Source organism: Oncorhynchus masou, chromosome 7 (genome assembly GCF_036934945.1).
Source record: "Oncorhynchus masou masou isolate Uvic2021 chromosome 7, UVic_Omas_1.1, whole genome shotgun sequence".
Lineage (NCBI taxonomy): Eukaryota > Metazoa > Chordata > Actinopteri > Salmoniformes > Salmonidae > Oncorhynchus > Oncorhynchus masou.
The window spans coordinates 23,391,718-23,414,882 of record NC_088218.1 but is presented as its reverse complement, the minus strand read 5'-3'; the positions used below and the strand labels follow the sequence as shown (position 1 = coordinate 23,414,882).

The following is a 23,165-nucleotide window of genomic DNA, read 5'->3' as shown; positions in this document are numbered from 1 at the left end:
GAATCTAAGTCACACATGCCGGGGTAAACATCCACCTTGTTGTTCCTGGCGTCTCCTAGTAACAGGGCGTCGGCTACAGCTGCCTCCACCTCGGTCCCGGTGTTGAGGATCCTCATGGCGTTGACAGAGGCTGAGATACGGGCCTGGTGGGCCAGACCTAGACGCTCTGGAGGAAACACAGAGATATTGTAGTACTTTTAGAATAGTATTGTGGTATTATAGGAGCACAGTAACACAGTATTATTATGAAGGACAAGCAGTCAAACTATTAAATGGGGTGTAAAAGTCACAGGGGGAAAAACAAATGAAGCAAATTTCATCAGCAGGTCATGAGAAACTCAAGAAAAGAAAACACTAAATAATATGATGAACTGAAGTTTTATTTTATAGCACAGTATAAGGGCCAATAAAAAAAGTGTACTAACAAAACAGAATGACACAAAATAACACAGATTGACTTGAAAAATAAGACGCATCCAAACTGAAATAAGGAGGATGCTCAGCTCTCCATCGCCCTCTGTGGGTGATCGAGGCAAACTGCACGATGGAACACTGACATGCCATCTGTCTGGTCTAATAGAGACATGCAGGACAGGTCACCTGAGTGGCCCACAGACTCAGCCGAGTGGAGAGCACTGGTGGAGCGGGAGACACGTCTGGACGCTAGAGGAGGAACAGTGGGAGTGGGGTGACACTTTACTTGGATAGTCCCATCTACTAACCCTTATCCTAACCGTACACTTATCCTTACCCTAAACGTCACCCTTAGCCTAACGCTTATTCTAAAACTAACCGTAACCTTAGAAACCAGTGGCTTATCAACAGATAGTTTGACCATCTGTCGAGCTACAGATGGAAAACCGGGAGAGGATATCACACACGTGAAGTTAGACACGGCTTTAAAAAGAGCATCATCTTCAACTCATACAGTACATGACTTGTCAACCCGAGCAGGAGGAATTCTACCATGTGGCAACGCTAACTGGCTTCATGCAAACATTCGCGGGAAAAAGATTGAGAGGCGTCCCGGGGTTGGACACAAAGGCTCTGATGGCAGGTCCATAAGCTGACTGCGGACACAAGTTTAGTATCATCTCATCCTGTGCCATGTCATCAATGACTCTGGCATGATTAGTAAAAAATGGTTGCTGAGGAAAATGTGGTTGTCACTCAGGGGTGAAAGGAAAAATGTGAAAGACACAAGTAAAAGGCATGCAGAAGACGGAAGCAGAAGAGGTTGGTTTCGGTTGGTTTCCTTGTGGTCTGATGATGGCCTTTGTGTTCTACTCTAGATAGGGTATTGTCAGGGTTCAGGCCCCGGACAACCAAGCATTTGAGGGGCATGGTGGCTATGGTCTCTGGGCTGGGCATGTTACTATACCGTACTCACCCAGAGGAGAGAATCCCCGAGCGGGGCTGGTGTCCCGGCTGCTCTCCCTAGAGGTGTCCCTGCTGCAGCCCTGACTCATGCTGGGCCGGGGGATACGACTCCTCGCTAGCATAGTGGTGGTGGTGGTTTGGGGGGGGACACAGAAAGGGAGAGCAGCAGCAGGAGGAAGACGAAAGAGCTTTATAACACACAGCCAGACAGACAGCCCAACACACACAGAGAGAGAGAGAGAGAGAGAGCCCAGCGGAGTAGAGGAAGAGTGGAATTAGTCAGGACAGAGGAGAGGAGGTTGCATTCAGTGACAGACAGGGAATGAGGCGGTTCAGAGAGCAGAGAGGTTGGAGAGGAGGAGTACAGCTGTAGAGGGGCTGTTTTCTGTCTTCAGTGTATCTGTGTGTTGTCCTTCCTGGTCCTTACCCAGGCCTGATCTGTCTGGACTGGTGTCTCGGCTGCAGCCATGACTGCGGGGGACTTTAGGCCTCCTGTCTGATGGCGTTGTCGCTCCAGTTGCCCTGGGGATCCTGCCGTATGTGTGGCTCAGAAGACGACCAGGGGAGCCAGACCGACTACCAGCTGCAGCACGAGATAGTATGGTGTATTTATAAAGGGAGAGAAATACATACCCACACAAATGTCGAAAAGGTGGTAAAAAATGTCAAACAATTGCTCTCGATCAGTGATTCTTGATTCTGGGGACCCAAAAGGGTGCACATATTTGTGTTTGCCCTGCACTACACACCTGATTAAAAGTTTGATGACTTGATTAGTGGAATCAGGTGTGTAGTGCAGGGCAAAAAACAAATATGTGCACCCTTTTGGGTCCCCAGGACCAGAATCAAGAAACACTGATCTAGAGAAACATTGATCTAGAGAAACACTGATCGAGGGAAACACTGATCTAGAGAAACACTGATCTAGGGAAACACTGATCTAGGGAAACACTGATCGAGGGAAACACTGATCTAGGGAAACACTGATCTAGGGAAACACTGATCGAGGGAAACACTGATCTAGAGAAACACTGATCTAGGGAAACACTGATCTAGAGAAACACTGATCTAGGGAAACACTGATCTAGAGAAACACTGATCTAGGGAAACACTGATCGAGGGAAACACTGATCTAGGGAAACACTGATCTAGAGAAACACTGATCTAGAGAAACACTGATCAAGAGAAACAATGTGTCTTTTTTCCTAACGGCATGTTGCCCATATATCGGGAGAAGACACTCACGTTGAGACACTGACACCATTTTGGCTCGACTTCTCCCCCTACTGTCTGTGACAGAGGGGCTCGCCCCCACGCCGCTCCCCGAACTCGTTCTCCTGGTACGCACACGGCCTGGAAGGGAGAGAGAGAGAGAGAGACAGACAGATGGAGAGAGACAGTGATAGAGGGAGAGAGAGAGAAGGGAGGGAGAAAACAGACTTAACATCCCGTGGACACAGATTCCATTCAAATGCAGACACACCCGGCTTGGCGACACCAGCCATCATCACCTACAGCCAGAGATTTCAGACATAAACCGAGACACTGGCTAGTCTAAGTCTATACTTGCAGGTTGCTGCCAGCCATTTCAACAGACACATGCACTCAACTCTCTATTAAGCTGGTCCAAGCAAGAAATCTCAAATCACAAATGCCTCATCCTCTATAACAAATGTTCCATCTCAACATATTCATTCACAACAATAGATACAAATACAGAAACATGATTCACAACAAGTCTATTCCAGTATTCTGTTCTAGGTAGGACAATGGTTCATTCAGGGGAAAAGGAGAGTACAGCACAACAGGATTTCATGAAATTACAGTTAAACAGGCAACGATAAAGGTCAATAACCCAACAGACACTGAGGCTGCCATGTGAGTTGGACAGGTCTATTTGTGGACACAATCAATGTCTCAGTCTCCTCTCCCTGGCTACCAACCCCAGTCCTGATGACCCAGTACAACGTAGTTCTACCATGCAGACAGTCCATGCAGAGTTCAACAGATGAGCAGCGTATATATTCAATGACGTAGCACACTACAAAGATGACCACTGTGAACATGGCGCAGTATATTGCACAGACCAAAAGGGGGACAGAGATGAAGTCTTCCAGCTCCCACACATCAAGAACAAACACACAGTTAGCCATCTCATCTTACCCTCTGGTCTAATGTTACCAGGTGTGTTGTCTAAGGGCAAAAACAAGAGCAGGAGAGTCCAGGAGAGAGGTTAACAGAAGTTAGCAGGATTATCCCCATATGGAAGACTGGGTGGGGGTTACAAGATTTTGGAAAGGCCTTAAGATGTATTTTAATCATCATGTTTTGAAATAGAATTATAAAACGGGGTGGTTCTAGCCCTGAATGCCGAAATGGCTGACTGCCGTGGTACATCAGACCGTATACCACGGGAATGACAAAACAGTTTATTTTCACTGCTCTAACTACACCGGTAACCAGTTTATAAGAGCAATAAGGCACCCCAAGGGTTTTGTGGTGTATGATCACTATACCGCGTTTAACGGCTATATCCGGGCACTTGTGCCTAAGAACAGTCCTTAGCTGTGGTATACTGGCCATATACCACCCCCCTCGGACCTTACTGCTTAATAATAAGAACACACACACACACACACACACACACAGAGACAGAACATATGTTTTTGGCTCACCAAGAGAGGCGTAGGAGCCGGGTGGCAGAGCGGAGGCAGCGCTGAAGGCGGCCGGCGAGGAGGGCACGGGAGGCATCCTGGTCTTGGCACAAGCGGTGGCGGCAGCGTTCACGTCCACATCGCTACGGGAACGCTGTAGAGAGCCCAGGGTGGAGGGACCTCTGGAGGAAGCCGCTTTCGCTTCGGGGAGAGGAGTGAAGGGAAGAGAGGGAGGGAGGAGAGGAAACGGAGAGGGAGGAGAGAGGAACAATGGTTATAAGCCAAGCTCTCTACCCGAACGCATTTCGTATAGAGAGAGAAAAGAGAGGGCGAGAAAAGAGGGAAAGCTATAAACCAAACTCTTGTTTCAAGTTGGAATGTCACGTGCACAAGTACAGTGAAATTCCTTTCTTGCAAACTCTAAACCCAACAATGACGTGATCAATATCAATGTAGTACAACAAATAACACTAGGTAGAACCAAAACCCACAGGAAATAAAAATAAGAAGAACCCCAGAAAGTAAGATACTACATACAGGGTCAGTTCCAATACTATCTTTACAACGTGCAGGGATACTGGATACACTTCAGACAGTAGATATCACAGACATTGTTGCTGTGCTTGAAAAATCATGATCGACATCTTTATGAAAAATATATCTTCTGGTCTCTGATTATATTCAGAGCTGTGGATCATTTAACTGATAGAAGAGATATGAGATATTTTCTCCAGTCTGTGGTAGTAACGTCTGTGGTACTAACGTCAGCGGTAGTAACGTTAGCAGTAGTAACGTCAGCGGTAGTAACGTCAGCGGTAGTAACGTCAGCGGTAGTAACGTCAGCGGTAGTAACGTCAGCGGTAATAACGTCAGCGGTAGTAACGTCAGCGGTAGTAACGTCAGCGGTAGTAACGTCAGCGGTAGTAACGTCAGCGGTAATAATGTCAGCGGTAGTAACGTCAGCGGTAATAACGTCAGCGGTAGTAACGTCAGCGGTAGTAACGTCAGCGGTAGTAACGTCAGCGGTAGTAACGTCAGCGGTAGTAACGTCTGCGGTAATAAAGTCAGCGGTAGTAACGTCAGCGGTAGTAACGTCAGCGGTAATAACGTCAGAGGTAGTAACGTCAGCGGTAATAACGTCAGCGGTAGTAACGTCAGCGGTAGTAACGTCTGCGGTAATAACGTCAGCGGTACTAACGTCAGCGGTAGTAACGTCTGCGGTACTAACGTCAGCGGTAGTAACGTCAGCGGTAGTAACGTCAGCGGTAGTAACGTCTGCGGTAATAACGTCAGCGGTAATAACGTCAGCGGTAATAACGTCGGCGGTAGTAACGTCAGCGGTAGTAACGTCAGCGGTAGTAACGTCAGCGGTAATAAAGTCAGCGGTAGTAAAGTCAGCGGTAGTAACGTCAGCGGTAATAACGTCAGCGGTAATAACGTCAGCGGTAATAACGTCAGAGGTAATAACGTCAGCGGTAGTAACGTCTGCGGTAGTGCGTCAGGGCGGTAGTAACGTCAGCGGTAGTAACGTCAGCGGTAGTAACGTCAGCGGTAATAACGTCAGCGGTAGGAACGTCAGCGGTAGTAACGTCAGCGGTAATAACGTCAGCGGTATAAACGTCCAGCGGTACTAACGTCTGCGATAGTAAAGTCAGCGGTAATAACGTCTGCGGTAGTAACGTCAGCGGTAAGTAACGTCAGCGGTAGTAACGTCAGCGGTAGGTAAACGTCAGCGGTAATAACGTCAGCGGTAATAACGTCAGAGGTAGTAACGTCAGCGGTAGTAACGTCAGCGGAAATAAACGTCAGCGGTAATAACGTCCGGTAGTAACGTCAGCGGTAGTAACGTCAGCGGTAGTAACGTCAGCGGTAGTAACGTCAGCGGCAGTAACGTCAGCGGTAGTAACGTCTGCGATAGTAAAGTCAGCGGTAGTAACGTCAGCGGTAGTAATGTCTGCGGTAAGAACGTCAGCGGTACTAACGTCTGCGATAGTAAAGTCAGCGGTAATAACGTCAGCGGTACTAATGTCAGCGGTACTAACGTCTGCGATAGTAAAGTCAGCGGTAATAACGTCAGCGGTAGTAACGTCTGCGATAGTAAAGTCAGCGGTAGTAATGTCAGCGGTAGTAACGTCAGCGGTAATAACGTCAGCGGTAGGAACGTCAGCGGTACTAACGTCAGCGGTAATAACGTCAGCGGTAATAACGTCAGCGGTAGTAACGTCAGCGGTAGTAACGTCAGCGGTAGTAACGTCAGCGGTAGTAACGTCAGCGGTAACGCGTCAGCGGTAACGTCAGCGGTAGTAACGTCAGCGGTAATAACGTCAGCGGTAATAACGTCAGCGGTAATAACGTCAGCGGTAATAACGTCAGCGGTAATAACGTCAGCGGTAGTAACGTCAGCGGTAGTAACGTCTGCGGTAGTAACGTCAGCGGTAGTAACGTCAGCGGTAGTAACGTCAGCGGTAATAACGTCAGCGGTAGGAACGTCAGCGGTAGTAACGTCAGCGGTAATAACGTCAGCGGTAATAACGTCAGCGGTAGTAACGTCAGCGGTAATAACGTCAGCGGTAGGAACGTCAGCGGTACTAACGTCTGCGATAGTAAAGTCAGCGGTAGTAACGTCAGCGGTAATAACGTCAGCGGTAATAACGTCAGCGGTAGTAACGTCGGCGGTAGTAACGTCAGCGGTAGTAACGTCAGCGGTAGTAACGTCAGCGGTAATAACGTCAGCGGTAGTAACGTCAGCGGTAGTAACGTCAGCGGTAGTAACGTCAGCGGTAATAACGTCAGCGGTAATAACGTCAGAGGTAATAACGTCAGCGGTAGTAACGTCTGCGGTAGTAACGTCTGCGGTAGTAACGTCAGCGGTAGTAACGTCAGCGGTAGTAACGTCAGCGGTAATAACGTCAGCGGTAGGAACGTCAGCGGTAGTAACGTCAGCGGTAATAACGTCAGCGGTAGTAACGTCAGCGGTAGTAACGTCAGCGGTAATAACGTCAGCGGTAGGAACGTCAGCGGTACTAACGTCTGCGATAGTAAAGTCAGCGGTAGTAACGTCTGCGGTAGTAACGTCAGCGGTATGCGTCAGCGGTAAGTAACGTCAGCGGTAATAACGTCAGCGGTATAACGTCAGCGGTAGTAACGTCAGCGGTAATAACGTCAGCGGTAATAACGTCAGCGGTAGTAACGTCAGCGGTAGTAACGTCAGCGGTAATAACGTCAGCGGTATAACGTCAGCGGTAGTGCGTCAGCGGTAATAACGTCTGCGATAGTAAAGTCAGCGGTAGTAACGTCAGCGGTAGTAACGTCAGCGGTAATAACGTCAGCGGTAAGTAACGTCAGCGGTAGTAACGTCAGCGGTAATAACGTCAGCGGTAGTAACGTCTAACGCGATAGTAAAGTCAGCGGTAATGCGTCAGCGGTAGTAACGTCAGCGGTAGTAACGTCAGCGGTAATGCGTCAGCGGTAGTAACGTCAGCGGTACTGCGTCTGCGATAGTAAAGTCAGCGGTAATAACGTCAGCGGTAATAACGTCAGCGGTAATAACGTCAGCGGTAGGATGCGTCAGCGGTAATAACGTCAGCGGTACTAACGTCTGCGATAGTAAGTCAGCGGTAATAACGTCAGCGGTAGTAACGTCAGCGGTAGTAACGTCAGCGGTAATAACGTCAGCGGTACTAACGCCAGCGGTAGTAACGTCTGCGGTACTAACGCGTAGTAACGTCAGCGGTATTAACGTCAGCGGTAGTAACGTCTGCGGTAGTAACGTCAGTAACGTCAGCGTAACGTCAGCGGTAATGCGTCAGCGGTAGTAACGTCAGCGGTAATAACGTCAGCGGTAGTAGCGTCAGCGGTACTAACGTCAGCGGTAGTAACGTCAGCGGTAGTAACGTCAGCGGTAGTAACGTCAGCGGTATAACGTCAGCGGTAGTAACGTCAGCGGTATAACGTCAGCGGTAACGCGTCAGCGGTAATAACGTCAGCGGTAGTAACGTCAGCGGTAGTAACGTCAGCGGTAATAACGTCAGCGTGCGTCAGCGGTAGTAACGTCAGCGGTAGTAAAGTCAGCGGTAATAACGTCAGCGGTAGTAACGTCAGCGTAGTAACGTAGCGGTAATAACGTCAGCGGTATAACGTCAGCGGTATAACGTCAGCGTAACGTATAACGTCAGCGGTAGTAACGTCAGCGGTAATAACGTCAGCGGTAATAACGTCAGCGGTAGGAACGTCAGCGGTACTAACGTCTGCGATAGTAAAGTCAGCGGTAATGCGTCAGCGGTAGTAACGTCAGCGGTAATAACGTCAGCGGTAGGAACGTCAGCGGTAATAACGTCAGCGGTAGTAACGTCAGCGGTAGTAACGTCAGCGGTAGTAACGTCAGCGGTAATAACCTCAGCGGTAGTAACGTCAGCGGTAGTAACGTCAGCGGTAGTAACGTCAGCGGTAATGCGTCAGCGGTAGTAACGTCTCAGCGATAGTAAAGTCAGCGGTAATAACGTCAGCGGTAGTAACGTCAGCGGTAGTAACGTCAGCGGTAATAACGTCAGCGGTAGTAACGTCTGCGATAGTAAAGTCAGCGGTAATAACGTCAGCGGTAATAACGTCAGCGGTAGTAACGTCTGCGATAGTAAACGTCAGCGGTAATAACGTCAGCGGTAGTAACGTCTCAGCGTAGTAACGTCGGTATAACGTAACGTCAGCGGTAACGCCAACGTCTGCGGTAACGTCAGCGGTAGTAACGTCAGCGGTAATAACGTCAGCGTAGTAACGCTCGGTAGCGTCAGCGGTAGTAACGTCAGCGGTAGTAACGTCAGCGGTAGTAACGTCAGCGGTAGTAACGTCAGCGTAATAGTAACGTCAGCGGTACTAACGTCAGCGGTAATAACGTCAGCGGTAATAACGTCAGCGGTAGTAACGTCAGCGGTAGTAACGTCAGCGGTAGTAACGTCAGCGGTAATAACGTCAGCGGTAATAACGTCAGAGGTAATAACGTCAGCGGTAGTAACGTCAGCGGTAATAACGTCAGCGGTAGTAACGTCAGCGGTAATAACGTCAGCGGTAGTAACGTCAGCGGTAGTAACGTCAGCGGTAATAACGTCAGCGGTAGTAACGTCAGCGGTAATAACGTCAGCGGTAATAACGTCAGCGGTATAACGTCAGCGGTAGTAACGTCAGCGGTAATAACGTCAGCGGTAGTAGCGTCAGCGGTAGTAACGTCAGCGGTAATAACGTCAGCGGTAGGAACGTCAGCGGTACTAACGTCTGCGATAGTAAAGTCAGCGGTAGTAACGTCTGCGGTAGTAACGTCAGCGGTAGTAACGTCAGCGGTAGGAACGTCAGCGGTAATAACGTCAGCGGTAATAACGTCAGCGGTAGTAACGTCAGCGGTAGTAACGTCAGCGGTAATAACGTCAGCGGTAGTAACGTCAGCGGTAGTAACGTCAGCGGTAGTAACGTCAGCGGTAGTAACGTCAGCGGTAGTAACGTCAGCGGTAGTAACGTCAGCGGTAGTAACGTCAGCGGTAGTAACGTCAGCGGTAGTAACGTCAGCGGTAATAACGTCAGCGGTAGTAACGTCAGCGGTAGTAACGTCAGCGGTAGTAACGTCAGCGGTAAGTAACGTCTGCGGTAATAACGTCAGCGGTAGTAACGTCAGCGGTAATAACGTCAGCGGTAGTAACGTCAGCGGTATAACGTCAGCGGTAATAACGTCAGCGGTAGTAACGTCAGCGGTAATAACGTCAGCGGTAATAACGTCAGCGGTAGTAACGTCAGCGGTAGTAACGTCAGCGGTAATAACGTCAGCGGTAATGCGTCAGTATGTAACGTCAGCGGTAGTAACGTCAGCGGTAGTAACGTCAGCGGTAATAACGTCAGCGGTAGTAACGTCAGCGGTACTGCGTCCAGCGGTAATAACGTCAGCGGTAGTAACGTCTGCGTAGTAACGTCAGCGGTAGTAACGTCAGCGGTAATAACGTCAGCGGTAATAACGTCAGCGGTAGTAACGTCAGCGGTAATAACGCGTCAGCGGTAAGTAACGTCAGCGGTAGTAACGTCAGCGGTAATAACGTCAGCGGTAGTAACGTCAGCGGTAGTAACGTCAGCGGTAATAACGTCAGCGGTAGTAACGTCAGCGGTAGTAACGTCAGCGTAATGCGTCAGCGGTAATAACGTCAGCGGTAATAACGTCAGCGGTAGTAACGTCAGCGGTAATAACGTCAGCGGTAGTAACGTCAGCGTAGTAACGTCCAATAACGTCAGCGGTAATAACGTCAGCGGTACTAACGTCTGCGATAGTAAAGTCAGCGGTAATAACGTCTGCGGTAGTAACGTCAGCGGTAGTCAGCGGTAGGGAACGTCAGCGGTAATAACGTCAGCGGTAGTAACGTCAGCGGTAGTAACGTCAGCGGTAGTAACGTCAGCGGTAATAACCTCAGCGGTAGTAACGTCAGCGGTAACGTCAGCGGTAGTAACGTCAGCGGTAATAACGTCAGCGGTAGTAACGTCTGCGATAGTAAAGTCAGCGGTAATAACGTCAGCGGTAATAACGTCAGCGGTAATAACGTCAGCGGTAGTAACGTCAGCGGTAGTAACGTCAGCGGTAATAACGTCAGCGGTAATAACGTCTGCGATAGTAAAGTCAGCGGTAGTAACGTCAGCGGTAGTAAAGTCAGCGGTAGTAACGTCAGCGGTATAACGTCAGCGGTAGTAACGTCAGCGGTACTAACGTCTGCGATAGTAAAGTCAGCGGTAATAACGTCAGCGGTAATAACGTCAGCGGTAGTAACGTCAGCGGTAGTAACGTCAGCGGTAATAACGTCAGCGGTACTAACGTCTGCGATAGTAAAGTCAGCGGTAGTAACGTCAGCGGTAGTAATGTCTGCGGTAGTAACGTCTGCGGTAATAACGTCAGCGGTACTAACGTCAGCGGTAGTAACGTCTGCGGTACTAACGTCAGCGGTAGTAACGTCAGCGGTATTAACGTCAGCGGTAGTAACGTCTGCGGTAGTAACGTCAGCGGTAATAACGTCAGCGGTAACGCGTCAGCGGTAATGCGTCAGCGGTAGTAACGTCAGCGGTAATAACGTCAGCGGTAGTAAGCGTCAGCGGTAATAACGTCAGCGGTAGTAACGTCAGCGGTAATGCGTCAGCGGTAATAACGTCAGCGGTACTAACGTCAGCGATAGTAACGTCAGCGGTAGTAACGTCAGCGGTATAACGTCAGCGGTAATAACGTCAGCGGTAGTAACGTCAGCGGTAATAACGTCAGCGGTAGGAACGTCAGCGGTACTAACGTCTGCGATAGTAAAGTCAGCGGTAGTAACGTCAGCGGTAATAACGTCAGCGGTAATAACATCAGCGGTAGTAACGTCGGCGGTAGTAACGTCAGCGGTAGTAACGTCAGCGGTAATAACGTCAGCGGTAATAACGTCAGCGGTAATAACGTCAGCGGTAGTAACGTCAGCGGTAATAACGTCAGCGGTAATAACGTCAGCGGTAATAACGTCAGCGGTAGTAACGTCAGCGGTAATAACGTCAGCGGTAGTAAAGTCAGCGGTAATAACGTCAGCGGTATAACGTCAGCGGTAATAACCTCAGCGGTAATAACGTCAGCGGTAGGAACGTCAGCGGTACTGCGTCTGCGATAGTAAAGTCAGCGGTAATGCGTAACGTAGTAACGTCCAGCGGTAGTAACGTCAGCGGTAGTAACGTCAGCGGTAATAACGTCAGCGGTAATAACGTCAGCGGTAATAACGTCAGCGGTAGTAACGTCAAGTAACGTCAGCGGTAATAACCTCAGCGGTAGTAACGTCAGCGGTAGTAACGTCAGCGGTAGTAACGTCAGCGGTAGTAACGTCAGCGGTAGTAACGTCAGCGGTAGTAACGTCAGCGATAGTAAAGTCAGCGGTAATAACGTCAGCGGTAGTAACGTCAGCGGTAGTAACGTCAGCGTAGTAACGCGTCAGCGGTAGTAACGTCCAGCGGTAGTAACGTCTGCGATAGTAAAGCGGTAGTAACGTCAGCGGTAGTAACGTCAGCGGTAGTAACGTCAGCGGTAGTAACGTCAGCGGTAGTAACGTCAGCGGTACTAACGTCTGCGATAGTAAAGTCAGCGGTAATAACGTCAGCGGTAATAACGTCAGCGGTAATAACGTCAGCGGTAGTAACGTCAGCGGTAATAACGTCAGCGGTACTAACGTCAGCGGTACTAACGTCTGCGATAGTAAAGTCAGCGGTAGTAACGTCAGCGGTAGTAATGTCTGCGGTAGGAACGTCAGCGGTACTAACGTCTGCGATAGTAAAGTCAGCGGTAATAACGTCAGCGGTACTAATGTCAGCGGTACTAACGTCTGCGATAGTAAAGTCAGCGGTAATAACGTCAGCGGTAGTAACGTCAGCGGTACTAACGTCTGCGATAGTAAAGTCAGCGGTAATAACGTCAGCGTCGTCAGCGGTAATAACGTCAGCGGTAGGAACGTCAGCGGTACTAACGTCAGCGGTAATAACGTCAGCGGTAATAACGTCAGCGGTAGTAACGTCCCAGCGGTAGTAACGTCAGCGGTAGTAACGTCAGCGTAATAACGTCAGCGGTAGTAACGTCAGCGGTAATAACGTCAGCGGTAGTAACGTCAGCGGTAATAACGTCAGCGGTAATAACGTCAGCGGTAATAACGGTAGTAACGTCAGCGGTAGTAACGTCAGCGGTAGTAACGTCAGCGGTAGTAACGTCAGCGGTAATAACGTCAGCGGTAGTAACGTCAGCGGTAATAACGTCAGCGGTAGTAACGTCAGCGGTAGTAACGTCAGCGGTAGTAACGTCAGCGGTAGTAACGTCAGCGGTAGTAACGTCAGCGGTAGTAACGTCAGCGGTAATAACGTCAGCGGTAGTAACGTCAGCGGTAATGCGTCAGCGGTAGGAACGTCAGCGGTAGTAACATCAGCGGTAATAACGTCAGCGGTAATAACGTCAGCGGTAATAACGTCAGCGTAACGTCAGCGGTAATAACGTCAGCGGTAGTAACGTCAGCGGTAATAACGTCAGCGGTAATAACGTCAGCGTAGGGCGTCAGCGGTACTAACGTCTGCGATAGTAAAGTCAGCGGTAGTAACGTCAGCGGTAATAACGTCAGCGGTAATAACATCAGCGGTAGTAACGTCGGCGGTAGTAACGTCAGCGGTAGTAACGTCAGCGGTAGTAACGTCTGCGGTAATAACGTCAGCGGTAATAACGTCAGCGGTAATAACGTCAGCGGTAGTAACGTCAGCGGTAATAACGTCAGCGGTAAGTAACGTCAGCGGTAATAACGTCAGCGGTAATAACGTCAGCGGTAGTAACGTCAGCGGTAGTAACGTCAGCGGTAATAACGTCAGCGGTAGTAACGTCAGCGGTAGTAACGTCAGCGGTAATAACGTCAGCGGTAGGAACGTCAGCGGTACTAACGTCTGCGATAGTAAAGTCAGCGGTAGTAACGTCAGCGGTAATAACGTCAGCGGTAGTAACGTCAGCGGTAGTAACGTCCAGCGTAATAACGTCAGCGGTAATAACGTCAGCGGTAGTAACGTCAGCGGTAGTAACGTCAGCGGTAGTAACGTCAGCGGTAATAACCTCAGCGGTAGTAACGTCAGCGGTAATAACGCCAGCGGTAACCGCGTCAGCGGTAGTAACGTCAGCGGTAGTAACGTCTGCGATAGTAAAGTCAGCGGTAGTAACGTCAGCGGTAGTAACGTCAGCGGTAGTAACGTCAGCGGTAGTAACGTCAGTGGTACTAACGTCTGCGATAGTAAAGTCAGCGGTAATAACGTCAGCGGTAGTAACGTCTGCGGTAGTAACGTCAGCGGTAGTAACGTCAGCGGTAGTAACGTCAGCGGTAGTAACGCGTCTGCGATAGTAAAGTCAGCGGTAGTAACGTCTGCGGTAGTAACGTCAGCGGTAATAACGTCAGCGGTAGTAACGTCAGCGGTAGTAACGTCAGCGGTAGTAACGTCTGCGATAGTAAAGTCAGCGGTAATGCGTCAGCGGTAATAACGTCAGCGGTAATAACGTCAGCGGTAGGAACGTCAGCGGTAATAACGTCAGCGGTACTAACGTCTGCGATAGTAAAGTCAGCGGTAGTAACGTCAGCGGTAGTAATGTCTGCGGTAGGAACGTCAGCGGTACTAACGTCTGCGATAGTAAAGTCAGCGGTAATAACGTCAGCGGTACTAATGTCAGCGGTACTAACGTCTGCGATAGTAAAGTCAGCGGTAATAACGTCAGCGGTAGTAACGTCAGCGGTACTAACGTCTGCGATAGTAACGTCAGCGGTAGTAACGTCAGCGGTAGTAACGTCAGCGGTAATAACGTCAGCGGTAGGAACGTCAGCGGTACTAACGTCAGCGGTAATAACGTCAGCGGTAATAACGTCAGCGGTAGTAACGTCAGCGGTAGTAACGTCAGCGGTAGTAACGTCAGCGGTAGTAACGTCAGCGGTATAACGTCAGCGGTAGTAACGTCAGCGGTAGTAACGTCAGCGGTAGTAACGTCAGCGGTAATAACGTCAGCGGTAATAACGTCAGCGGTAATAACGTCAGCGGTATAACGTCTGCGGTAGTAACGTCAGCGGTAAGTAACGTCAGCGGTAGTAACGTCAGCGGTAATAACGTCAGCGGTAATAACGTCAGCGGTAGTAACGTCAGCGGTATTAACGTCAGCGGTAATAACGTCAGCGGTAATAACGTCAGCGGTAATAACGTCAGCGGTAGTAACGTCAGCGGTAGTAAAGTCAGCGGTAATAACGTCAGCGGTAATAACGTCAGCGGTAATAACGTCAGCGGTAACGTCAGCGGTAGTAACGTCAGCGGTAATAACGTCAGCGGTAGTAACGTCAGCGGTATAACGTCAGCGGTAATAACGTCAGCGGTAGTAACGTCAGCGGTAATAACGTCAGCGCGTAGTAACGTCAGCGGTAGTAACGTCAGCGGTAGTAACGTCAGCGGTAGTAACGTCAGCGGTAGTAAAGTCAGCGGTAATAACGTCAGCGGTAGTAACGTCAGCGGTAGTAACGTCAGCGGTAATAACGTCAGCGGTAATAACGTCAGCGGTATAACGTCAGCGGTAGTAACGTCAGCGGTATAACGTCAGCGGTAATAACGTCAGCGGTAGTAACGTCAGCGGTAGTAACGTCAGCGGTATAACGTCAGCGGTAGTAACGTCAGCGGTAGTAACGTCAGCGGTAATAACGTCAGCGGTATAACGTCAGCGGTAGTAACGTCAGCGGTAGTAACGTCAGCGGTAGTAACGTCAGCGGTAGTAACGTCAGCGGTATAACGTCAGCGGTAATAACGTCAGCGGTAGTAACGTCAGCGGTAGTAACGTCAGCGGTAGTAACGTCAGCGGTATAACGTCAGCGGTAGTAACGTCAGCGGTAGTAACGTCAGCGGTAAGTAACGTCAGCGGTAGTAACGTCAGCGGTACTAACGTCAGCGATAGTAAAGTCAGCGGTAATAACGTCAGCGGTAGTAACGTCAGCGGTAGTAACGTCAGCGGTAGTAACGTCAGCGGTAATAACGTCAGCGGTAGTAACGTCAGCGGTAGTAACGTCAGCGGTAGTAAAGTCAGCGGTAATAACGTCAGCGGTAGTAACGTCAGCGGTAATAACGTCAGCGGTAGTAACGTCAGCGGTACTAACGTCAGCGTTAGTAACGTCAGCGGTAGTAACGTCAGCGGTAATAACGTCAGCGGTAGTAACGTCAGCGGTAGTAAAGTCAGCGGTAATAACGTCAGCGGTAATAACGTCAGCGGTAATAACGTCTGCGATAGTAAAGTCAGCGGTAATAACGTCAGCGGTAGTAAAGTCAGCGGTAATAACGTCAGCGGTAGTAAAGTCAGCGGTAGTAACGTCAGCGGTAACGTCTGCGTAGTAAAGTCAGCGGTAATAACGTCAGCGGTAATAACGTCAGCGGTAGTAACGTCAGCGGTAGTAACGTCAGCGGTACTAACGTCAGCGGTACTAACGTCTGCGATAGTAACGTCAGCGGTAGTAACGTCAGCGGTAGTAACGCGGTCAGCGGTACTAACGTCTGCGATAGTAAAGTCAGCGGTAATAACGTCAGCGGTAATAACGTCAGCGGTACTAACGTCTGCGATAGTAAAGTCAGCGGTAATAACGTCAGCGGTAGTAACGTCAGCGGTAGTAACGTCAGCGGTAATAACGTCAGCGGTAGTAACGTCAGCGGTAGTAACGTCAGCGGTAATAACGTCAGCGGTATAACGTCAGCGGTAATAACGTCAGCGGTAGTAACGTCAGCGGTAGTAACGTCAGCGGTAGTAACGTCAGCGGTAGTAACGTCAGCGGTAGTAACGTCAGCGGTAATAACGTCAGCGGTAGTAACGTCAGCGGTAATAACGTCAGCGGTAGTAACGTCAGCGGTAGTAACGTCAGCGGTAGTAACGTCAGCGGTAATAACGTCAGCGGTAGTAACGTCAGCGGTAATAACGTCAGCGGTAGTAACGTCAGCGGTAATAACGTCAGCGGTAGTAACGTCAGCGGTAATAACGTCAGCGGTAGTAACGTCAGCGGTAGTAACGTCAGCGGTAATAACGTCAGCGGTAGTAACGTCAGCGGTAGTAACGTCAGCGGTAATAACGTCAGCGGTAGTAACGTCAGCGGTAGTAACGTCAGCGGTAGGAACGTCAGCGGTATAACGTCAGCGGTAGTAACGCGTCAGCGGTAGTAACGTCAGCGGTAGTAACGTCAGCGGTAATAACGTCAGCGGTAATAACGTCAGCGGTAGTAACGTCAGCGGTAGTAACGTCAGCGGTAGTAACGTCAGCGGTAATAACGTCAGCGGTAATAACGTCAGCGGTAGTAACGTCAGCGGTAGTAACGTCAGCGGTAGTAACGTCAGCGGTAGTAACGTCAGCGGTAATAACGTCAGCGGTAATAACGTCAGCGGTAGTAACGTCAGCGGTAGTAACGTCAGCGGTAGTAACGTCAGCGTATAACGTCAGCGATAGTAACGTCAGCGGTACTAACGTCAGCGGTAATAACGTCAGCGGTAGTAACGTCAGCGGTAGTAACGTCAGCGGTAGTAACGCCAGCGTCAGTAACGTCAGCGGTAGTAACGTCAGCGGTAATAACGTCAGCGGTAGTAACGTCAGCGGTAGTAACGTCAGCGGTAGTAACGTCAGCGGTAATAACGTCAGCGGTAATAACGTCAGCGGTAGTAACGTCAGCGGTAGTAACGTCAGCGGTAAGTAACGTCAGCGGTAGTAACGTCAGCGGTAGTAACGTCAGCGGTAGTAACGTCAGCGGTAGTAACGTCAGCGATAAGTAAAGTCGTCAGCGATAGTAACGCCAGCGGTAGTAACGTCAGCGGTAGTAACGTCAGCGGTAGTAACGTCAGCGGTAAACGTCAGCGGTAATAACGTCAGCGGTAATAACGTCAGCGATAGTAACGTCAGCGGTAGTAACGTCAGCGGTAGTAACGTCAGCGGTAATAACGTCAGCGTAAGTAACGTCAGCGGTAGTAACGTCAGCGGTAGTAACGCCAGCGTAGTAACGCCGTGCGATAGTAAAGTCAGCGGTAGTAACGTCAGCGGTAGTAACGTGCGGTAATAACGTCAGCGGTACTAACGTCTGCGATAGTAAAGTCAGCGGTAATAACGTCAGCGGTACTAACGTCTGCGATAGTAAGTCAGCGGTAATAACGTCAGCGGTACTAATGTCAGCGGTACTAACGTCTGCGATAGTAAAAAAAAGTCAGCGGTAGTAACGTCAGCGGTAGTAACGTCAGCGGTAATAACGTCAGCGGTAAGTAACGTCAGCGGTACTAACGTCTGCGATAGTAAAGTCAGCGGTAATAACGTCAGCGGTACTAATGTCTGCGGTAGTAAAGTCAGCGGTAATAACGTCAGCGGTAATAACGTCAGCGGTAGTAAAGTCAGCGGTAATAACGTCATCGGTACTAATGTCTGCGGTAGTAAAGTCAGCGGTAATAACGTCAGCGGTACTAATGTCTGCGGTAGTAAAGTCAGCAGTAGTAACGCCAGCGGTAATAACGTCAGCGGTAGTAACGTCAGCGGTACTAACGTCTGCGATAGTAAAGTCAGCGGTAATAACGTCAGCGGTAGTAACGTCAGCGGTAATAACGTCAGCGTAGTAACGTCAGCGGTACTAACGTCTGCGATAGTAAAGTCAGCGGTAATAACGTCAGCGGTAGTAACGTCAGCGTACTAACGTCTGCGATAGTAAAGTCAGCGGTAATAACGTCAGCGATAGTAAAGTCAGCGGTAGTAACGTCAGCGGTAGTAACGTCAGCGGTAGTAACGTCAGCGGTAATAACGTCAGCGGTAATAACGCCAGCGTAGTAACGTCAGCGGTAATAACATCAGCGGTAATAACATCAGCGGTAGTAACGTCAGCGGTAATAACGTCAGCGGTAATAACGTCAGCGGTAGTAACGTCAGCGGTAATAACGTCAGCGGTAATAACGTCAGCGGTAGTAACGTCAGCGGTACTAACGTCTGCGATAGTAAAGTCAGCGGTAGTAACGTCAGCGGTAGTAACGTCAGCGGTAGTAACGTCAGCGGTAGTAACGTCAGCGGTAGTAACGTCAGCGGTAATAACGTCAGCGGTAATAACGTCAGCGGTAGTAACGTCAGCGGTAGTAACGTAGTAACGCCAGCGTAGTAACGTCTGCGGTAATAACGTCAGCGGTAGTAACGTCAGCGGTAGTAACGTCAGCGGTAGTAACGTCAGCGGTAATAACGTCAGCGGTAGTAACGTCAGCGGTAATAACGTCAGCGGTAATAACGTCAGCGGTAGTAACGTCAGCGGTAATAACGTCAGCGGTAGTAACGTCAGCGGTAGTAACGTCAGCGGTAATAACGTCAGCGGTAGTAACGTCAGCGGTAGTAACGTCAGCGGTAATAACGTCAGCGGTAGGAACGTCAGCGGTACTAACGTCTGCGATAGTAAAGTCAGCGGTAGTAACGTCTGCGGTAGTAACGTCAGCGGTAGTAACGTCAGCGGTATTAACGTCAGCGGTAGGAACGTCAGCGGTACTAACGTCAGCGGTAATAACGTCAGCGGTAGTAACGTCAGCGGTAGTAACGTCAGCGGTAGTAACGTCAGCGGTAATAACGTCAGCGGTAGTAACGTCAGCGGTAGTAACGTCAGCGGTAGTAACGTCAGCGGTAGTAACGTCAGCGGTAGTAACGTCTGCGATAGTAAAGTCAGCGGTAGTAACGTCAGCGGTAGTAACGTCAGCGATAGTAACGTCAGCGGTACTAACATCTGCGATAGTAAAGTCAGCGGTAGTAACGTCAGCGGTAGTAACGTCTGCGGTAGTAACGTCAGCGGTAGTAACGTCAGCGGTAGTAACGTCAGCGGTACTAACGTCTGCGATAGTAAAGTCAGCGGTAATAACGTCAGCGGTAATAACGTCAGCGGTAGTAACGTCAGCGGTAGGAACGTCAGCGGTAATAACGTCAGCGGTACTAACGTCTGCGATAGTAAAGTCAGCGGTAGTAACGTCAGCGGTAGTAATGTTCGCGGTAAGAACGTCAGCGGTACTAACGTCTGCGATAGTAAAGTCAGCGGTAATAACGTCAGCGGTACTAACGTCTGCGATAGTAAAGTCAGCGGTAATAACGTCAGCGGTACTAATGTCAGCGGTACTAACGTCTGCGATAGTAAAAAAAAAGTCAGCGGTAATAACGTCAGCGGTAGTAACGCCAGCGGTAATAACGTCAGCGGTAGGAACGTCAGCGGTACTAACGTCTGCGATAGTAAAGTCAGCGGTAATAACGTCAGCGGTACTAATGTCTGCGGTAGTAAAGTCAGCGGTAATAACGTCAGCGGTAATAACGTCAGCGGTAGTAAAGTCAGCGGTAATAACGTCATCGGTACTAATGTCTGCGGTAGTAAAGTCAGCGGTAATAACGTCAGCGGTACTAATGTCTGCGGTAGTAAAGTCAGCAGTAGTAACGTCAGCGGTAATAACGTCAGCGGTAGTAACGTCAGCGGTACTAACGTCTGCGATAGTAAAGTCAGCGGTAGTAACGTCAGCGGTAGTAACGTCAGCGGTAATAACGTCAGCGGTAGTAACGTCAGCGGTACTAACGTCTGCGATAGTAAAGTCAGCGGTAATAACGTCAGCGGTAGTAACGTCAGCGGTACTAACGTCTGCGATAGTAAAGTCAGCGGTAATAACGTCTGCGATAGTAAAGTCAGCGGTAGTAACGTCTGCGGTAGTAACGTCTGCGGTAGTAACGTCAGCGGTAATAACGTCAGCGGTAATAACGTCAGCGGTAGTAACGTCAGCGGTAATAACGTCAGCGGTAATAACATCAGCGGTAGTAACGTCAGCGGTAATAACGTCAGCGGTAATAACGTCAGCCGTAGTAACGTCAGCGGTAATAACGTCAGCGGTAATAACGTCAGCGGTAGTAACGTCAGCGGTAGTAACGTCAGCGGTAGTAACGTCAGCGGTACTAACGTCAGCGGTACTAACGTCTGCGGTAGTAACGTCAGCGGTAGTAACGTCTGCGGTACTAACGTCAGCGGTAATAACGTCAGCGGTAGTAACGTCAGCGGTAATAACGTCAGCGGTAATAACGTCAGCGGTAGTAACGTCAGCGGTACTAACGTCTGCGATAGTAAAGTCAGCGGTAATAACGTCAGCGGTACTAATGTCTGCGGTAGTAAAGTCAGCGGTAATAACGTCAGCGGTAATAACGTCAGCGGTAGTAAAGTCAGCGGTAATAACGTCATCGGTACTAATGTCTGCGGTAGTAAAGTCAGCGGTAATAACGTCAGCGGTACTAATGTCTGCGGTAGTAAAGTCAGCAGTAGTAACGTCAGCGGTAATAACGTCAGCGGTAGTAACGTCAGCGGTACTAACGTCTGCGATAGTAAAGTCAGCGGTAGTAACGTCAGCGGTAGTAACGTCAGCGGTAATAACGTCAGCGGTAGTAACGTCAGCGGTACTAACGTCTGCGATAGTAAAGTCAGCGGTAATAACGTCAGCGGTAGTAACGTCAGCGGTACTAACGTCTGCGATAGTAAAGTCAGCGGTAATAACGTCTGCGATAGTAAAGTCAGCGGTAGTAACGTCTGCGGTAGTAACGCTCATGTGTAGTAACGCGTCAGCGGTAATAACGTCAGCGGTAATAACGTCAGCGGTAGTAACGTCAGCGGTAATAACGTCAGCGGTAATAACATCAGCGGTAGTAACGTCAGCGGTAATAACGTCAGCGGTAATAACGTCAGCCGTAGTAACGTCAGCGGTAATAACGTCAGCGGTAATAACGTCAGCGGTAGTAACGTCAGCGGTACTAACGTCTGCGATAGTAAAGTCAGCGGTAGTAACGTCTGCGGTAGTAACGTCAGCGTAGTAACGTCAGCGGTAGTAACGCCAGCGGTAATAACGTCAGCGGTAATAACGCCAGCGTAGTAACGTCGGCGGTAGTAACGTCAGCGGTAGTAACGTCAGCGTAGTAACGTCAGCGGTAATAACGTCAGCGGTAGTAACGTCAGCGGTAGTAACGTCAGCGGTAGTAACGTCAGCGGTAGTAACGTCAGCGGTAATAACGTCAGCGGTAATAACGCCAGAGGTAGTAACGTCAGCGGTAATAACGCCAGCGGTAGGAACGTCAGCGGTAGTAACGCCAGCGGTAATAACGCCAGCGGTAGTAACGTCAGCGGTAGTAACGCCAGCGGTAATAACGTCAGCGGTAGGAACGCCAGCGGTACTAACGTCTGCGATAGTAAAGTCAGCGTAGTAACGTCTGCGGTAGTAACGCCAGCGGTAGTAACGCCAGCGGTATTAACGTCAGCGGTAGTAATAACGTCAGCGGTAATAACGTCAGCGGTAGTAACGTCAGCGGTAATAACGTCAGCGGTAGTAACGTCAGCGGTAGGAACGTCAGCGGTAATAACGTCAGCGGTAGTAACGTCAGCGGTAGTAACGTCAGCGGTAGTAACGTCAGCGTAGTAACGCGGTCAGCGGTAACGTCTGCGATAGTAAAGTCAGCGGTAGTAACGTCAGCGGTAGTAACGTCAGCGATAGTAACGTCAGCGGTACTAACGTCTGCGATAGTAAAGTCAGCGGTAGTAACGTCAGCGGTAGTAACGTCTGCGGTAGTAACGTCAGCGGTAGTAACGTCAGCGGTAGTAACGTCAGCGGTACTAACGTCTGCGATAGTAAAGTCAGCGGTAATAACGTCAGCGGTAATAACGTAAGCGGTAGTAACGTCAGCGGTAGGAACGTCAGCGGTAATAACGTCAGCGGTACTAACGTCTGCGATAGTAAAGTCAGCGGTAGTAACGTCAGCGGTAGTAATGTCTGCGGTAGGAACGTCAGCGGTACTAACGTCTGCGATAGTAAAGTCAGCGGTAATAACGTCAGCGGTACTAACGTCTGCGATAGTAAAGTCAGCGGTAATAACGTCAGCGGTACTAATGTCAGCGGTACTAACGTCTGCGATAGTAAAAAAAAAGTCAGCGGTAGTAACGTCAGCGGTAGTAACGTCAGCGGTAATAACGTCAGCGGTAGGAACGTCAGCGGTACTAACGTCTGCGATAGTAAAGTCAGCGGTAATAACGTCAGCGGTACTAATGTCTGCGGTAGTAAAGTCAGCGGTAATAACGTCAGCGGTAATAACGTCAGCGGTAGTAAAGTCAGCGGTAATAACGTCATCGGTACTAATGTCTGCGGTAGTAAAGTCAGCGGTAATAACGTCAGCGGTACTAATGTCTGCGGTAGTAAAGTCAGCAGTAGTAACGTCAGCGGTAATAACGTCAGCGGTAGTAACGTCAGCGGTACTAACGTCTGCGATAGTAAAGTCAGCGGTAGTAACGTCAGCGGTAGTAACGTCAGCGGTAATAACGTCAGCGGTAGTAACGTCAGCGGTACTAACGTCTGCGATAGTAAAGTCAGCGGTAATAACGTCAGCGGTAGTAACGTCAGCGGTACTAACGTCTGCGATAGTAAAGTCAGCGGTAATAACGTCTGCGATAGTAAAGTCAGCGGTAGTAACGTCTGCGGTAGTAACGTCTGCGGTAGTAACGTCAGCGGTAATGCGTAATAACGCGTCAGCGGTAGTAACGTCAGCGGTAATAACGTCAGCGGTAATAACATCAG

The 23,165-nt window shown here is 49.6% G+C and overlaps 1 protein-coding gene across 6 annotated transcripts in view; it reads right to left on the bottom strand.

The window, feature by feature from the left end:
- LOC135543544 (CLIP-associating protein 1-B-like) overlaps positions 1–23,165 on the bottom strand; it is a 70,300-nt gene that overhangs the window by 11,989 nt on the left and 35,146 nt on the right. For 2 of the 6 annotated variants that reach the window (XM_064970887.1, XM_064970889.1), the window contains exons 19-24: positions 4,056–4,235; positions 2,626–2,733; positions 1,808–1,963; positions 1,391–1,495; positions 601–663; positions 36–166 (exon numbers count right to left, since the gene is read on the bottom strand). In XM_064970887.1, coding sequence (XP_064826959.1) covers positions 36–166; positions 601–663; positions 1,391–1,495; positions 1,808–1,963; positions 2,626–2,733; positions 4,056–4,235 — 743 coding nt within the window. The remainder of the gene's footprint in view (positions 1–35; positions 167–600; positions 664–1,390; positions 1,496–1,807; positions 1,964–2,625; positions 2,734–4,055; positions 4,236–23,165) is intronic. The other 4 variants (XM_064970888.1, XM_064970892.1, XM_064970893.1 and 1 more) reach the window with 2 other exon arrangements.